Consider the following 17,167-nt stretch of genomic DNA (forward strand, 5'->3'; position numbering starts at 1 on the left):
CGGTCAAAATGGTCGCGCAACGATTACGTCGCATCCAGAGCCCAGTAACTTTACAGGAACCTTCCTCCTACTCCGCTCTCTCAGTGGAGACACGGCGGTTGAGAGGGCCGAGCGAGAGGACGTTCCTGTAGTAGTTCCTGTCCCCCAAATAGTACCAGGAATTTCTTCAGTGGAAACGGGCCTAATGCCATCACATGGTTTCCCACACTTTAATTTCTTTGTGGCGCCCTAGAACAATATCAGCATCTGGCGCTACATAAGGGTTTTCTACTTTTGGAGCAGGACTTATATTTATACCATTTTGTTGTACACTGGAACACACTCTCCAAGTGCAGAGTGCACTCTGGGCACAGGCAGAGCAGCAGAACGCGTTGTGACAGTAAAACTTAAAGGTTCATTGCACTGGTTCTAAAAGTTTGCTTTCACTAGCCTCTGTCGCAACTGTTCCTCTTGTCCATGGATCTGCTCTGATCAGCTTTGATCAGATCGCCTGATCTGTTATCAGCTTCTATTACTCAAACTCCAAGTAGCGCTGCTGAAAGTTTGCTGATATATTTCTTAACTTATCTCATCATAATGAAATGTATAATCAAACCATTCTGCCTGTAATAACACAAACAGACATGTTTCTCTTATTTTGCACAAAGGCTGCTCAGAAGTTTCAATCCTTACAGAAACTGAAGTCCTTGCATTATCTAATATTTGACTTGGTTCTTAGCATGTTTTTCCTTTTAGAATAAATTAGAATTAAGTTTCCTGGCTTTTCATTTCTTATGGACTTTTCCTTTCCCCCATTTCTTTTTGAGTGTAGCAGCAGGGTGACTGGCATTAAACCATGATGGAAAAGGAGAAGCTATAAAGTCAAAGTAGTCATTCAGATCATTTAGATGGTGTCTAAAGTGATGGTGGAATGAATTTTCTCAGCGTGTGCTGCAGGATTTTCCTGTTTAAGCACAAAAGATTGAGATCTTAAAACAGAACTCACACAGCTTTCTCGGCTCCACTCTCATCTCCCTCCTTTTTTCCTCTGTTTTCCTTGGTCTTTCTCCATTGTGACACTATGGTAATTGCCTTCTTCAAAATTGGGGTTTACAGCCAGATTCTCTCAGTTCTTCAACTGTTCAACTGTTCAAATGTTCACCGTCTATCTTTGGACTTAAATCTATCACAAAACCAGTCACACAGCCAGGCAACTCAGCCATTTTGTATTCCAATATCCCCCTGTGTTTGTGTCAGGATAAAAACGCCTGCTGAATGCCAATGAGAGACATGACTCCTTTTCCAGCTCTGCTTGGTGCATCTCAGGCGATGACACATTATTTATTTGCATATTTGTAAAGTTATCCGCCACTGTTTTTGGGCTTTCTTATTGGGGCTGATAATGAATTAATGTGATTAATTTTCCAAAGTTACATTCATCCACATAAATCATGTCGATGATTGTAATGAGCTCAATTATTGTAGCCAACAAAATGCAGTATTTGCAAATAAATATAATCTGTACTAGCATGGCTGAAAGAGCTTTTCCTTTATTCACTCTCTCTCACAGACACACACATATTGTTTTTACCATACTTAACAGTCATTATTAATATGCATCCTCATGTTTAGTTTAGAATTTCAAAGAATTGGAGGTTTATTAATGACCAAAACACATACCCATCACCACAAGCTCCCTCTGTTTTTCACAGAGAATCATTTGAATGGGACGCTTTACTTGACTCACCTAAATATTCAGGTGTGATGCTTTACCTTCCCCCAATTCACCCTGTTTCCACAATGGAATAATTTAGTCCATGATGGGCTCCATGGCCAAGACGTTGAAAAAATAATGTGACTGCGACCTTGACGGTTCACTTTAATAACCTCAAACATTATTTCAAGAAATTGTACTTTTGTATTGAGGCTAGCGACGGTATTTCCTGTTAGAATACTGAGACAAGAGAGGAGGGTGTAGGAGGAGGTGTAAATGAGGACTGATAGAGGGTGATTTAGAAGATGTAGTTACAGGGGAATGAAAACACAGCGTGAGTTCTGGAGCTCCGATTTAATACCTCCAGGCTTTAACTACAGACCACTACATGAGAAAGGAAGAATCCAAGGGTGATGGATAGACAATGATGCAGTTAACCACAGAAAATCAAACGCAACAAAGTCCCTTTAAATGTATTCATATTTTTAGGTCTTTAATGCTTTATTTTCATACTATTGCATCAAGTAGCATAACACTATGGGTTTGACCAGGATGTGCTATTAGTCAGATTTTGCTTTGAAGCTGTAATGTTCTGATACTCTGTGCTGATATTTTATCAAATGTTATAATTTTTGTGCCAAAAACACTCCATAAACTAAAAATAATCCGCATTTCTCTTAATACAGGCCTGAGGCACCACTTTCTTGTGGTGTACCGAATGCCAAGAGTCACAAATAATTAAGGGACTTGATAAATAAACGAGTACAAATGCTAAGATTTGAACCCCCACCTTAATTTACAGACCAGAAAACTCTTGTGTTTAAGGAAAAATAAGTGCAACATGGAAAAAAACAGATTTTCTTTCTCATTAGTATCATTACAGACTGCTCAGAGACCACGCAAAGTGAAGTAAGCGAGGGAATGTGAAGCAGAAAACAAACTTCTTGCCGGATTCCTGGGAAAAAAGATAAATCAGAATAAAGCACCCAGTGAGGTTTTAAAAAAGACCCTTTTTTGTTAAGAGTGTGTAGACACAAATGCACACAGCAGGGCAGGGCTGATATGGCTACTTTAAGACTTTGCTGCATGGAGCCTTTTAATTAAAATCCTTTTAATTAAATTGTCCTTGGCAGTCATGCTGCCATATCATTGTTTGGCACTGCTGTTTGTCTCCCCTGCCTGTCACATTTAAATATTACAGATGAACAATGGTACAAAGAACTTGCCCATTTTTTGGACTTCATACACAAATACGTTTCATAACTCACACTGTTTTTGTATGCTACTCAGTAAGTGCGTAGTTTATTGTTGTATATTGTGTGTTTTTCTTTTATATATTTCATACTTCACTAATAAATCAAATCTCCTGCTTCCAGAAGTAGCTCAAAGACCAAAGACTGGAAAACACACGATTTATTCCCACACTTGAAAAATAAGATGAGCTTCAATATCGTATAGAAGAGCAATAAAAGTTTTGCCATAACTCTCCCTATTGTATTTGTCTCAGGGTTTGCTTTGTCTTGGTGAAATTATATTCTTATAACTGTGTCTGACATCGATGCTCCTCTGTCCTCACTTAACCCTCATCCTCCTCATCCTCTGCGCAGAACCAGTATGGCTACCAGGACCCCAGTTTTAGCATGGAGGACATGCTGGCCACTCTTCCCAGAGTGGTGTCTGTTCCACCTGTGTCTGGAGGCTGCCTCCCACCACAGGACCTGTCCTCAGGGAGCCAGATTGCTGGTGGATTTGGCCGTGGCAACCAGGATGACCCTCGGTGCAATGGAACCCTGAGGAAGCAGGCCTCCCCAAGGTCAAGTACCCTCGGGCCTGGCTTGGCTCTCGCTGCAGGACAAGGTAGAGCAAAGTTTTTCCAAAAGCTGAAGAAACTGAGGGGAATAGCAATCACTTCACTGAACATGTGTGTGTGTGTGTGTAAGAGAGAGAGAGAGAGCAGGTGAGCCGAAGACACTGTGAGATTGATGGATATTGCAGTAACAGGGTCTGTAAAACTAAGACATCAGTTAAATTAGCTGTTAAAAATGTCTTTCCATACATTTAATGGACAGTTTAGAGTATGAATGTGCATTTTAGACATTTGGCAAAAGTGTGTATGTTGAGATTTCTTCTTATAGTCTTACAGGGTTGATCGATATACGGCCAAAATCTTCTATCACAGTAACATTATATTTAACAATACAGTAATGATTCCAATTAAGAAATGGCTTTAAAAAAAACTATACATACTTCATCTTCAAACTTCTTTACCTGAACCTAACTGCTGTTTCCTCATTGGTATTGTACTTTGGCAATGGATGACTCATCGGTAGAGGATTTGGGAGGTGAGCACAAAAGGCTAAGTTCATATCTAGCAGCTGTCTGGCAAAACTGAGCCACATATTACACCTCTCTCTCAGGCAGCTGGAGAGAAGCAGCAGCAGTGGGTGCTTCTACTTTTATTGAGCTCCAGTGCAAGATTTTTGGGGCCCATCTTTGCCACCTTTGTAGATTTGTTTGGATGGGAAAAGAATAAACCAAGCTTTGAGTGAGCTGTATAAAAAAAAATGTGTATCTCCTACTCGGCATTATTTGGAAAATAGTGATACGCTATGAGTGTGTTATACTCTATTCAAGCACTGATAATGATCTATCTATTGTCAATAGAAAAAAGTGAAAATAAAATGCATCTCAGGTGACTAAAAACCCCAAATCCCCATAAAGATACAGAGCGCTTGACATGAATAGCCCTGAGAGTTTAGTCACAGGACAAAAAAGATAACACGAGAATGGACCACATTGAAAATGCACAATGCTTCTTTACTGATGAAGAATGACTTGCAATAAAACAGTGACATACTAAATACCACAAATCTGTATGCAGGGTCATCTTTTTATGGAGACATGGTTTGTAAAGTGCCAAATTCTAAATTTCTTTCCCACTTCCTGTCTTTTTGCTTTCCAAGGTGGAGGGGAGGACAATAGTGGACAGCGTTACAGTGCTGACCCCACTGGTCTCTTAGCGGAACGAGGCGCAAAAGGAGACAAGGACCAGGATGGCTACATGACTGCCATGAGAGACAAGAACAGCTCAGGTAATTTCACAGTTTTGAGAACTATTGACTCTGTCCATCAAGGTAGCAGATGTTTGGCTTGAGGGTAATAGCACTGAGTTAAGTATCTTGACAAAAAAAAACAACAAAAGGCATGGCAACACTGGTTCTGTTTAGCAGGGTTCCGCATTATGGATTACATCATTTCTGGGTGCTAGGCAATAACATTATAGCCCCAAAAGCCAATAGCCAGGACTGCAGTAAGCAATGGGAGGATATATTCATGATAATATCATGTATTTTCAGAAAATACAAAAAGTTAATTCGGGGCAGCCTGCAGCCTTATAGAGATAACATAATGTAAACAAAAGAACGTTAGCCTTGCTCTTTCCCGGCTAATGATAATTCATGTCATTGTAAAAAATGTGTCAGCAACCAACCTATCTGTCCTTTTTCAAAACTCTTCAATGTTACCACAGAAGTAATCTGACATGAGGCTAACTCCTTTTGATGATGGAGCTATACATTAGCTATCCAGTTAGCTAGCATTTGCTGACATTAGGACTCTTAAGATGTGACTATATAAATTGTAAATATAAGTATGATGATGCCACATCTTCTAACTATCTTCAAATGTGGTTTTCTTTTCAACATAGACAAACCTAGCACATAGCAGGACAGGGTAAAGATGAAAGGTCCTGCTGAAGCTTGATCAACTGTTATTGGAGCAAATAGCAAAAAAAAGGGAGGGACTGCGGAAGGGCTAATTGCACTCTGATATATGATATGCTAACCCAAAGGCCACTGATGTAGACTTCTTAGTGGCTACAATAGCCGCAGCTTCAATGAGATGAAAAGATCTTAGCTAATCTTACTATTTCCTTTTTATTTCCAGACTATCTCAATCCAGTAGAGGAAAACCCATTCGCCGCACGTCGTAGGAATGGTGACGCCCACGCAGTGATTGATGGAGCAAGTTGCCACACCCTGCACATGGCTGGAGCTGCTGCTGCGCCCAAGGGCCAGTCCACCCACGGGGACGATGAGTATATCAACGAGCCACTGTACCTGAATACCTTCCTCAACCCTGGGGATAAGAACGGATTGGCCGGCGCAGTCTCCATCTCTGGCATCTCTGGCCCGGGGTCTTCTGCTGCCCAATCAGTATCGCAGACAGTCAACCCATCAACATCGAGCCACACGGTCTCATCCTCTGGATATGTGGTACCCCCTGGCCACCTCCCCCACCCATCTTATCCATCACACACCCTGCATCCAGGGCATTCAGGACACGCTCTGCACTCAGGCATCACCAGCAGCACCATCATGTTTGATAAGAAAGGCAAGAAGGCCACTTTTGACAATCCTGAATACTGGCAGCACAGTCTACCCCCGAAGTCCTCACTGCACAACCCTGAGTACCTGCAGGACTGCAGCACACGCTTCTTCTACCGGCAGAATGGACGCATTCGCCCTGCTGTCGCTGAAAACCAGGAGTACTTGTCCGAGGCTGCTATGAAAGCTGGCAATGTGTTGCCACCCCCTCCATACAGACAGAGGAACACTGTAGTGTAGTGACCCACCTGTAGCACAATGGAGGGATGAATAGAGGGATAGGGGTGGAGATAGATGGACGTTGAACTGTCCTCTTGTTTCCATGCAGTACTTCTCAACCTGGGTTCTCCTTGCACCCTTCCTGAACACGTCTCTCTGTTATGTCTGATTGCAAGTCTTTTAGTCTAAGGTTCTGTCTTTTCTCGACAGGACTACAATAACAGTCACTGACAGCCTCACTTGACATTCAAACCATCTTTTTTGCTCCACCCTTGGCCATGAAAGGAAGTAGACACATCTCTTCAAGGTTGGTTCTATTCTGGAGCACACTGTCCTGCCATCTTAAGTATCACAGAGGCACAAAAACAACACATTGAAAGAAACGAGATGTTAAATCAGAGAAAAAGGAGAAATAAACTGAGGTTAGTCCAAAGAGAGGATTATCGCCATGACCTTACATGTTTTTCTTTACACACGCATTAATTACCATGTCTTTTTAGCACATTTTCCACTCAGATAGATGCACACATCGCAGTATGCACACAGTGCTATTGCTGTTGTGCGATCTATCAAATGACACATGCACATGGAGTTGTGTCGTGACTCACCAGCAAACCTGCAGTCATGCCGAAGAGCCCAGATGTGGCTTGCATGCCTGTCCACACGCTTCTTTGACTTTTACATGTTGGTGCACCAGTAATGGAATTCAAACATTTATCACACGCAGCTCATATCATACCTAAAACATGTTAACATGCCTGCAGCCGTGACACACCAATAATATCTATACATTAATTCACAAGTAAATTCATGCACACTGACAGATAAGCTTGCCACCACTTGAAATATATTCTGGAGGAGAAGCTCAATTGACCTTGTGCTGGAAGACAGAGTGTTCCGATAATGGCAGTCAGTGTTGCAGCGCAGACAAAGGGTCACCGGGAAAGTAAATGTCACCGCAGTTTTATGGAAAGCTGTGATATCACCCAGCACCTGGTGGAAAGCATTCGACAGATTATCGGCATGGCTAGGGTGGGATTTAAAAGGTTGATCGCTCAGAAGACGACCCTTAACTCCCCACGTCCCTCTTGTTCCACCTTCATCCACAACAATCCGGTCCGGAGAGCCAGGAAATCATTCATTCCAATATTACCTTCATAGGATCATGGTAAGCAGCGACGTGACTGACATAACAATGGTAACTGCAGTTCAAGGAGTAATGTTTCAATGGAACTGGTGCTTGAGAATGGACAGATGTTTTAGCAGGTAAAGACACGTGATGATGGCGCATATAAATTGAACATGAGGGGAAAATATACGATTTGAATCTGGATCAGAGCATAATTTTTGTTTTTTGTTGAGGTTTTTTTTTTTTTGTCTTTTTAAGCATCAGGGATTTATTTACTTTGTCACTTTGTCTTACACCTACGTAAACAGCACAGACACCGAGCCACGAAAGAGCACTGTGGTTTTGGCAAAGAGGCTAACCCTGCAGAGCTGTAAATAAGCCAATTACGTGTCATTACCAGACAGATACAATCCCGGAAAAGGGCTCTGTGGACCGAGCTGTGTCTGGAAGTGCATCAAAAGATGGGGATAAAAGTTTTATTTGTTGTTGTTTTTTTCTTTTGCAGCTCTCTGTGTTCATACTATTGTATGTCATTAAAACAGAAAATTTAGTTTGACCAGGTAGTCATGACTACAGGGCCTCGCTGTCTCTTAAGGTGGAACAGTAGGAGAGACTGTCAGAACTGTCTAAGGAGGCCTCCTCCACATTTTTACCATGGAACACTATGAGAAAACAGGACACTTTCTTTTCTATCGGTATTTGACATTATTGGTGAGACATTATAGGTTATCACTGAATCCACTGATGGCTAGCTTTCTGTACTCATACAATACTGCCAGATGCCACAGTAAACTCTGATGGAGACCACGAGCATCTGTCGTCAAATGACTTTGAAGCCTAATTTAGGCTGGGGTTGATAATTTAATAGCACTTAATGCTCTGACACAGCCAAATGACTTTGCTGTTATACTCGCTCTAAGCGGCAATTATTCTTTTTTTATCATATTGCAACTATAATTTACAGTGAGATACTGAGGACTCATGTTATCTGTTTCATCATGCATTTTACTAACAAGGAAGCATCCCCACTCTAATATGATAGTAATAGGTGGGGTTGGGCAATATACAACGGTGTACAACGTCAGGGGATAAAAATTTGTTTCCATAATCATTTATATCATTACCTCTTACTTTACAATTTAATAACATGACTTTTGCATCAACGTGATGAAACACTTTGATACTTGACAGGTATTTAATTGACTGGATTAAAGGGGTACTCCAGCTAATTAGCATTGCACCTACATGCAGTTGGACTCACAAGAGACAAATAAGAAAAAGGAATGGTCACAACTGAACGTGCAAAGGCCAAGATATCCTGACTCTGACAGGCAAATTCACAAAAGGACTGCGTGGCTTTTGCGGCTGTTAAATCTGCACAAATAAGACAAAAAACAGTGTAGTTCTCAGAGCACCCACAAAGGGTGAAATGCACCCCTAACTGCACTGCCAAGCAAATTGCATCTTGCTGCTCCTGTGCTATTTCCATGTGAATAAATTAGTCAGTATGCATATGTTTGGCACAAATTGGCATCTTTCTATGCAAATGAGCCTCACTGCAAAAACAGTCCAGTTTACAAAGATCAATGCTAATAGCCACACATCGTTACAGTGAAATAATTAGCATGTTGAGAGATGCTGGGATAACTGACGCGCGCCGACAGATTGGGGCATTAAATCCCAAATAAGGTTTCTCTCTGTCACGTTTAAATTTCATGTCTGAAGTTTTGAGGAATGCATCTGCATTTCATCAGTCAGGACCTATAGCTGGTGATTTTCTTTTACTCTTTGCTCTACCTGCTGTCCTCTTGGCGCAAAGGCAACATTTATACTTTGACACATGGATGATTGCAATCAATTGCAAAAGGGCAAATTTCACCCAGCTGCAAATTTTTATAGGCATGTTTGCACTGTAATATCATTAGCACAATATCTTCTGTGAATTAGTTTGGGGTCTTCAGGGTTTTTTAGACCAATGACCCCTTAGCGAAAATAGTAGGGACCCCCTTTAACATATAAATTGAGTCGCATTTGAGATAATTCTCTGAATATTTTCGGGTCCTCTTGTTTGCGTTATCCTGTAGCTGCTAATTCAGCAGCAGCTGTAGCATGGCTAGGTGCATTAGTCTCACCCTCTGCGCTTTTGCCGGTGGTTTCTGAAGTAAAGTTACAATACGATCCAATGTGGCTCACAAGACTGTCCGTACACTTGGACTCAGGGTTTAGTATTGACTAAACTCAAGGTCCTACAATTCCCATAATGCAGCTAAATCAAACACAGTGCATCACAGTTCATATGACTCTTTCTACCTCCTAAACCCCATACCACTCGTTTGTAACGCAGGCTTTCTGTTAAAAAGTTTCAAGCCCAAGCAGACCCTGATGGCATCATGGGTGACATCACCGGGGTTATTTTCTTAGACTTTGGACAGCTTCAGAGCTACGGTAAACATCAAACAGCTGTTTATATTCACAGGCTGAGTAGTAAAAGTCACGATGGGTCAACTGAACTTCATGTATAAAATTAGTGGAGTGCCCCTTTAACCAAAAACACATTTACATCTACAAACAGTTTCTCGATTGAATTTGCAGTAAATGTGCAGTATCATGATATATAGTGATACTTGTAATAGTAATGGTAATCTATACATAACCTGATTTGATATTTTATCTATATTGCTCACCCTGAGCGATAATATCATGAATTCGGAGACCGACTAATGCCTGTGCATGTCTCACCACTGACATACCAATACACAACCACTGTTACACAACCTTGTGCCTCTACATTGAAAATACCAGGCAGAGGGAAGGTTCAGACAAGCAGTGTTGATGATTTACTCTCCAAAACACAGATGCCGCCCTGGCACAGTGTTTTCTCCCCCTCTCAGGTTTTATGGGGAACAATAATCATCCAGTTGAGCTCCAGCTGAGGCACAAGGTGCCACATCGTAAAGGGACGTCAAACCTGTTGAAATAAAAGTATAATGGAAGACAGATTAGTGCCATGAAAACACAGTAGACGCACTGCTGAAAATGTGCAACTCAACAGAAATGTGAATTTTACAGGATTTTTAAGTCGGCACTGTGTTTGCTATCATTGACATTGCTCTGTTGCTAATCTAATTTAGCTGTGTTAGATCTCTTGTCACATTTTCTGAAATCTTCATTGTCCTGCTGATTTCTGCAGAGTCTAAGCTTACAGTTATGTACACTTTCTTTGTGTAAAAGTGTGGAAGTGTCCTCTCTATGTTTTTAGAGTTCAAAGTCAGTTATGTAAGTCTATTTTTACCGTCACCCATAAGGTATTAGTTGTAGTGCTTGTGGACTACTGTATGGCCGTGTGTTTAAGTGCAATGACAGCAGTGGAGAGTCGCCCAAAGGCTTCGTAATGGATCTCTATGGAAAAATAAAGCCAATCTTCTGGAGGAGAAAACCTGCTGGCACTCTCAGCCAGCGAGCATCGCAAGGGGCTTTTAGCTTTTTGAATGCTAATTCATCCACTTTCCCTTGTTGTTCTGTGGGGAAATCATGTTACCCAACATCTCGCCCAGTGCACCAGCTGAGAAACCCTGAACGACAGGCAATAGGTTGTAATCCTGCAGCGGGGTTAAAACCAAGGTATTAGCATTCCAGAAATGTTACCCGACCAATGCATCAATGTTACAAAAGCTAGCAGGGGAGAAGGTGCAAGTGCACTGTAACTGGCAGAGGAGACCAGAGTAGATTGCCATTCTTTCTTTCTCCTCAGAGGTGACTGTAGAATTGTATGTAGCAAACACTGTTCTGCAGCCGGAGCAGCAAAAACCGAAAAGCAGCTATGTGCGGAGTGAATACAAACAAAGACTAAAACAATCTGGAAGGGAACAGTGATTGTGGTCAAATGTTAACATGAGTCATAGTTTCATGTGAAAAGTTATTATGTTCTGTGTCAAGGTGAGCCTCATAGGTACAGTAGTTATTTAAAGGAGCACAATAACTCCCTCTCAATACTGACTGCTCTACCAGTAAACCGGCCTTATAGTAACAATTATATTTATTTTGTGCATCTACTTGGGGTTTAATGTGTTTTAAACACATTATCATGAGTATTGTAAATTGTGTTTTTTACTCTTGATTTTGTTCTTCAGGGTGTCATTGTGGCATTTTTTTTTAAATATATGCAGTCTGGAGGTTTCATCATCTTATGTCCATCATGTTCTCAACTCAACATTGAAGCAAATACTAGCTATGTCCCAACTCAGGGGCTGTATGTTTGCCCTTCAGAGGAAGTGAAGTCCAGGCTGAACCTGCATATTGTTGCCAAAAAGGAGTAGATTAACAAAGACCAAAACTAATGTTGTGTTCAGGTGCTCCTCATCAACTTATGTAGCTTTCCCAAGTTTCTCACCAAGCCGTTGCCCTTAGAGGTCAGAGGTACAGTGGCCAACAAGGGCAAACGCACTATAATGGGCCAAAACATAAACATACTGCAGCTGAAGAAACAATGCCAATTCATAAACACATACAAAAATTCAAAACAATACAACAACAGAAATGTGAACGCAAATTAAACAAACGTGAAGCAGGAAAGACAGTAACAGCAAACATGCTGCAAATACAGAAAGAATGCAAAGTCAGAAGCACACAAAGCCCGAACACAGATGCAACAGAAAAACACTTTCAGGCCTCTAGGTGGAGCTCTAAGTGGGACAGCTTGATTTTGGACAACAATGTGTTTGTTTTTCAAAGCAGGAAGATAAGTAGAGTAAGGAGAAGACATAACAAGATTCATATTCGTTTTTACATTTACGAAAGAGCTCTCCCTAGTGGCCTTGGAAATTTCAGTTGCGTTGACTGGATATGCCAACACATTCTCACTCTGACCTCGTCACATATAGACGTTTGATCATGGACCTTGCACGTCCAGATACTATATGAAAGGTACCCTGGGTTCGCTGGTTGTTGATTTTCTAGGACGCCGTGTCAAGTTCTGCCTTTTAAATGCAGTATCTTCTTATAAAATACACTTCCATTTTCACTGGAAATTTACAGTTTACATACAGTCTTTTTCAAAATAAACGCAAATTGACTTTTTTTTTCCTCCAACAGCTAATGCACATGATTGGGTTTTGGCAACAAAAGCACTTGGTTAGATTTAGGGAAAAAACAAACAGGGTTTAGATTTTGAATCTTATAGGACACGAACACCGCTCTCCCGGGTGAAAGTGAAGGTATGTTGGATCCAAACCACTCGCACCCACCCTACTCAGAGTTTCGCCGCCCTAACTTTTGTCCGTGCCCTGCTGTGTTTCTCTGACACTACCAAGCAGCATTAAACTATAACGGCAACCAGCTGCGTATCATGCCGACGTTAAAGGATGGCTTTTTTTGTCAGTGTCTGACGCCCAAGCACCAGATTTTGACAACCTTAGAGTGAGCAGGTTGGATATGCAGCAGTTTTTGTGTTTTTTACTCTGCATGGTTTCTGTATTTCTGTAAGTGTGTTTGCTACTGATGTATTTATTTTGGCTTTTTGCAGCACATTTCCAGTGTCATATTGTTTTGGGGGTTTTCTTTCCATGTGTTTTTGAATTTGCATTGTTTCTGAAGCATTCTCGGAACCCATCGGCTGTATTTGGCGTCTGACTTCCAGCAGATGGCGATACAGCCTCTGGGGGCAGACCCCCGATTTTTTGGCATTCCAGTTTGATTTGGGCGGAGGCGGCGAATTTCCGTTTCCGACTTCCGTTTATATATAAGTAAATATGCTGAACCATTGCGATGGATTCAGAATTTACAGTGACGCCAGTTATGTTCCGACTCGTTAGTTTACCACATGGACCGTTTAACCTGGCAACAACTGCAGCCGGATCAAACGTGATTGGTCAATATCACGCGGACTACAAACAGCCTACAACCAGAAACCAGGGCTCTTCCACTTTTCTTCCAGAGGCAAGATCTCCAGGGTTTGCCTACAGACTTTACATTCACTGAATGTAGAGTCTGTATATAGAGACTATTTCTGAAGCTACAGCACATTTCACATAATGAAAATGTTTTGGGCCACTTAAGTGTGTTTGCCCTTGTCAGCCACCATACCTTTGACATCTAAATACCAACGGTTATCTGGGACAGGTTTCAAGATACCAGACTTAACAGTATGATTTTGGTATTTCACCTCAACACAAGAGTGGCAAGTTAGGCCAGGTTAAGGCCAAATATTCTTGTATCTTCCACTTCTAACCTTGTGTGATTAACATCCAGGCTGTAAACAAGGACAAACAGAGGAGTTCATACATAGCTTCCATTATTATAGATAGCTTCCTTGCAATGGCTTTTTTCATTGGTTTAGTTGATGTGATATGATTAATATCTGGTAAATATGTATTTTACAAGCTTTACAAGTTGGCGAGGATTGCCTGATCACTCACTTACTCACAGTTAAAAACTGGCTGGTGCACAATTGTTTGTGGAATAGTGAGGGCTGCAAATGATAACCCATTCGTGTCCTCCAAAACACAGACAGGCTTCATTTTTTAGTCACATTTTGTGGGACCTTTGAAATGGGACAGCCCTTGTTGGACCTTGTTCGGCCCAGAAATGTGGACTAAGGAGGGTCCAGCCCCCCAACTGGGACACAGCAACTGTATTTATAGAGTTTGCTCTATTTCACTTTTGTATGCTTTGATTATTCATATCATGAGGACATTTTCTCACAGCATTAGTAATATCAATCCACCTGTGGTCTAAGTGGTCTTACTGTATTGGACAAACACACATTACATTTCAGAGAACTTAACTTTTAATTACTAATGCATCATCTGAAAAATTAATAAACATTTTTTAAAGGGAAACCATAAAGCAGCTGACAAACACATGTTCTACCATTGTAATAGAATCAATCTGTGTATGGCTGTCATACAATGATTTTACACTGATTCATATTCGTATATTCTACCATGCCATGAAAAGTGAGGTAGATGACAGTGGTTGAGTAAGCACAGTTTACAATGTATTGAACTGAGGGTAAAAAAAATGGAATTAATAATTGTCTTTTAACCAAATGACAAAGACATTCAGATAATGGGTCACTCGACAGTTTTACCATTGTTAAAAAATAATTAAAAAAAGAATAAAAAGAGGATAGTATTTTTATAGGTAGGTAAAAGGTGGCCAGGTGCATCTGTAAATAGGACAATGATGCTTCTTTTTCCAGCTGAAGACATTTTTGGTTTGTTTGATTTTATTTCTCCTTGCATCATTGCATTTCTAGTGGTATGCTGTACCTTTTTTTCTTTGGGGAATATCTTTTCTGTATGTATATAAATATATATACAGTATATATATATATTCTGTAAATGTAATTTGAAGAGTGAACTCTGATTTTAAAAACGCTTGCAGGGTCTCTTGTCACCCCCGCCCCATCATTTCCCCTGTGATTGTGTGATTGTGTTCTCAGCACAACTTGGTGGACTTTGTGTTTCGACCTCTGCTCTTGCTCACTTTGTAGGAGTGATTTTTTTCTTTCCTTTGTTTTTTTACTGGGTGTATTATACCTCCACTACCCTCCATCCTTCTCTCAGTATTATCCACCTCTTGAGATTTTTTTTAAGATTTTGTACACTCTTAAAATGCTGTTGCAATACTAATGAATATTCAATATTTCATCCCCTTTTCTCGCCGTCTTTTCCTAACCAATGTTATTAATCCGCCAGTGTCACTTTACACCCTGTGTTTTAAGGACCTATACTATATTTCCTTGAATAGTTTGATTTCCATTTGCACTGAGCTCAGTCATTGTTTACTTTAAATGATAATTAGCTCTTCATCCATTTGGGGCAATACTGATTGAATGGTGTAGCAATATCATGTTACAGCCCCCAGAGTGATTTAATGGTGTTTGAGAGACATGATGGAGGACAGTTTGCATGGGCTGGACTGATCGTTTAAATTACTGATATTTGCTTGTGAGGTTAACATTTTTGGCTTCATTAGGACTTGAAATGTTCATTCTTTTCCAGAAGTCACAGTTTAACAGGAAGTTAATATTTCCATTTCACAGGATCTAAACAGGACTTTCAGAGAGTTTGGCCCATTTGTCACCGTAACTAATATCTGATGTTCGGACTGGTACCAAAATCATCAACTATTTTCTTTGTGGCTCATGATCAAGCAGTGCATCACAATCCTGATGTCAAGTGTTGCTGATGCTCGAAATCTGAAGCTGAATGTTTTGTTTAATTTACAGTCTAAACCTACCAGGGAGAACAGGACTGTAAGACAATGTCATGGATGCACAATTTGACAGTTTGAATATACTGTCCTTTGTAATTGATACTTTAATTATAGAAGACTCATTGACAATGTGTCTTGTTTATGTAGGAACTAAAGGTTTTGTGCCGTCTTCTGTAACGATGTAGACTTTACTGAAGAACAATACAGCAATTATGTTTTCAAAAGGGTGCAGTTAGAACCAGTTTCAACTCTGGATTACTTACATTTGTGTAGTGTATGGGAATTTGCACAGATGATTTTGGTGGCAATCCTGTCATTTACAACATCCAGCATTTACATATACATTTGGTGAAGTGGTCTGTTTGGCAAGCTTCTCAAAAGTCCACGTGTTTGTTTAAAAGTACATCAGACTTTGAAAGAAAGAATATTCTATCCTAAAAACGATCATAAATTTCATCGCTTTGTATCAACTCATCTGAATGATTGAGAACTAAGTTTTATAGACCATCTCTTGTCACATATTACCAGTTTTAAACGTTTCTCTTCACTGGTTAATTGACACATTTCCCAAGCTAGGACATTTAAATACGTATTCCCTCTGTTTTGTTACATGAATCTGTCAAAACTATATTTTTAATTCAATATGAATAAAGATCAGTCAATATTTAAAGTTGGATTGTGCTCATTTTCAAGTGTTGTGTTATATATATTGATAAAACTACATCAGCTAGATCATTTGGACCCTATTTGACTCTTTGCAAAGCCCAGTTCCTTTGTGATTGTCCATCAAGCTGTCAGAGCTGGCATGGGCCCCACTGTCACTAAGTGCACTCCCTGAAAATGTTATCTAATTTTTGGAAAAATGAAAAAGCAATTTCAGAGAGAAGCAGACAGAAGGGTCTACAATATGTGTTTGGATGTATTCTGGATGTCATACTGACCCGGTAGCAGAAACAGGTTAAGAAAAAAAAATGGTTTAAGCCTGCATATTTAAATGTGAACCACCACATCACCTGGCAATTGACAAAGAAGAAAATTAAGGAGCAACCAGTGGCTGTGGAGGCAACACTGTTCCTGTAAAAGAGGGTGGGTCTTTTTTCACATACAGCAAAAATTCCATGTGTATAAATTAAGTATACCTTCAGTAGCAAGTGTGGCATAGAAGTGCTAATTTAAGCCCCTTTTACACTGCCAGATTTTCCGCAAATGTTGGGCCGTTTTGCCGGCAAGCTGCGAGCGTTTAGACACACAGAGCCGGATTGGCGTTGATCCAAGGTGCCCAGTTTTCCGCCTCGTAGGGTAGACATATTGGCAGAACCCTTTTAGTTTAAACAGACCGAGGCGGCCTTCCGCAATGGGAGGAGCTGTTGAAGACTTGTGGGAGGAGCTGTTGATGACGTCGCACGTGCGACCCACTGGCGGTGGACTAACTGGAAACAGCTGATAGCAGGAATTAGCAAGTAGCTAGTAGCAAGAGGGAAACACAAACCTGACAGACACTGTAAAGATGAGGAACTGAGGAGA

General features: G+C 40.7%; 1 protein-coding gene across 2 annotated transcripts in view; it reads left to right on the forward strand.

Annotated features, from left to right (window-relative positions):
- Window positions 1-16,305, forward strand: part of erbb4b (erb-b2 receptor tyrosine kinase 4b) — a 476,392-nt gene extending 460,087 nt beyond the window's left edge. For both annotated transcript variants that reach the window (XM_050048517.1, XM_050048518.1), the window contains exons 26-28: window positions 3,301-3,550; window positions 4,657-4,785; window positions 5,639-16,305. In XM_050048517.1, the coding sequence (XP_049904474.1) occupies window positions 3,301-3,550; window positions 4,657-4,785; window positions 5,639-6,318 (1,059 nt within the window). In that variant the 3' untranslated portion in view covers window positions 6,319-16,305. The remainder of the gene's footprint in view (window positions 1-3,300; window positions 3,551-4,656; window positions 4,786-5,638) is intronic.
- Window positions 16,306-17,167: the final 862 nt, after the last annotated feature.

This window comes from Epinephelus moara, chromosome 7, assembly GCF_006386435.1.
Source record: "Epinephelus moara isolate mb chromosome 7, YSFRI_EMoa_1.0, whole genome shotgun sequence".
NCBI lineage: Eukaryota > Metazoa > Chordata > Actinopteri > Perciformes > Serranidae > Epinephelus > Epinephelus moara.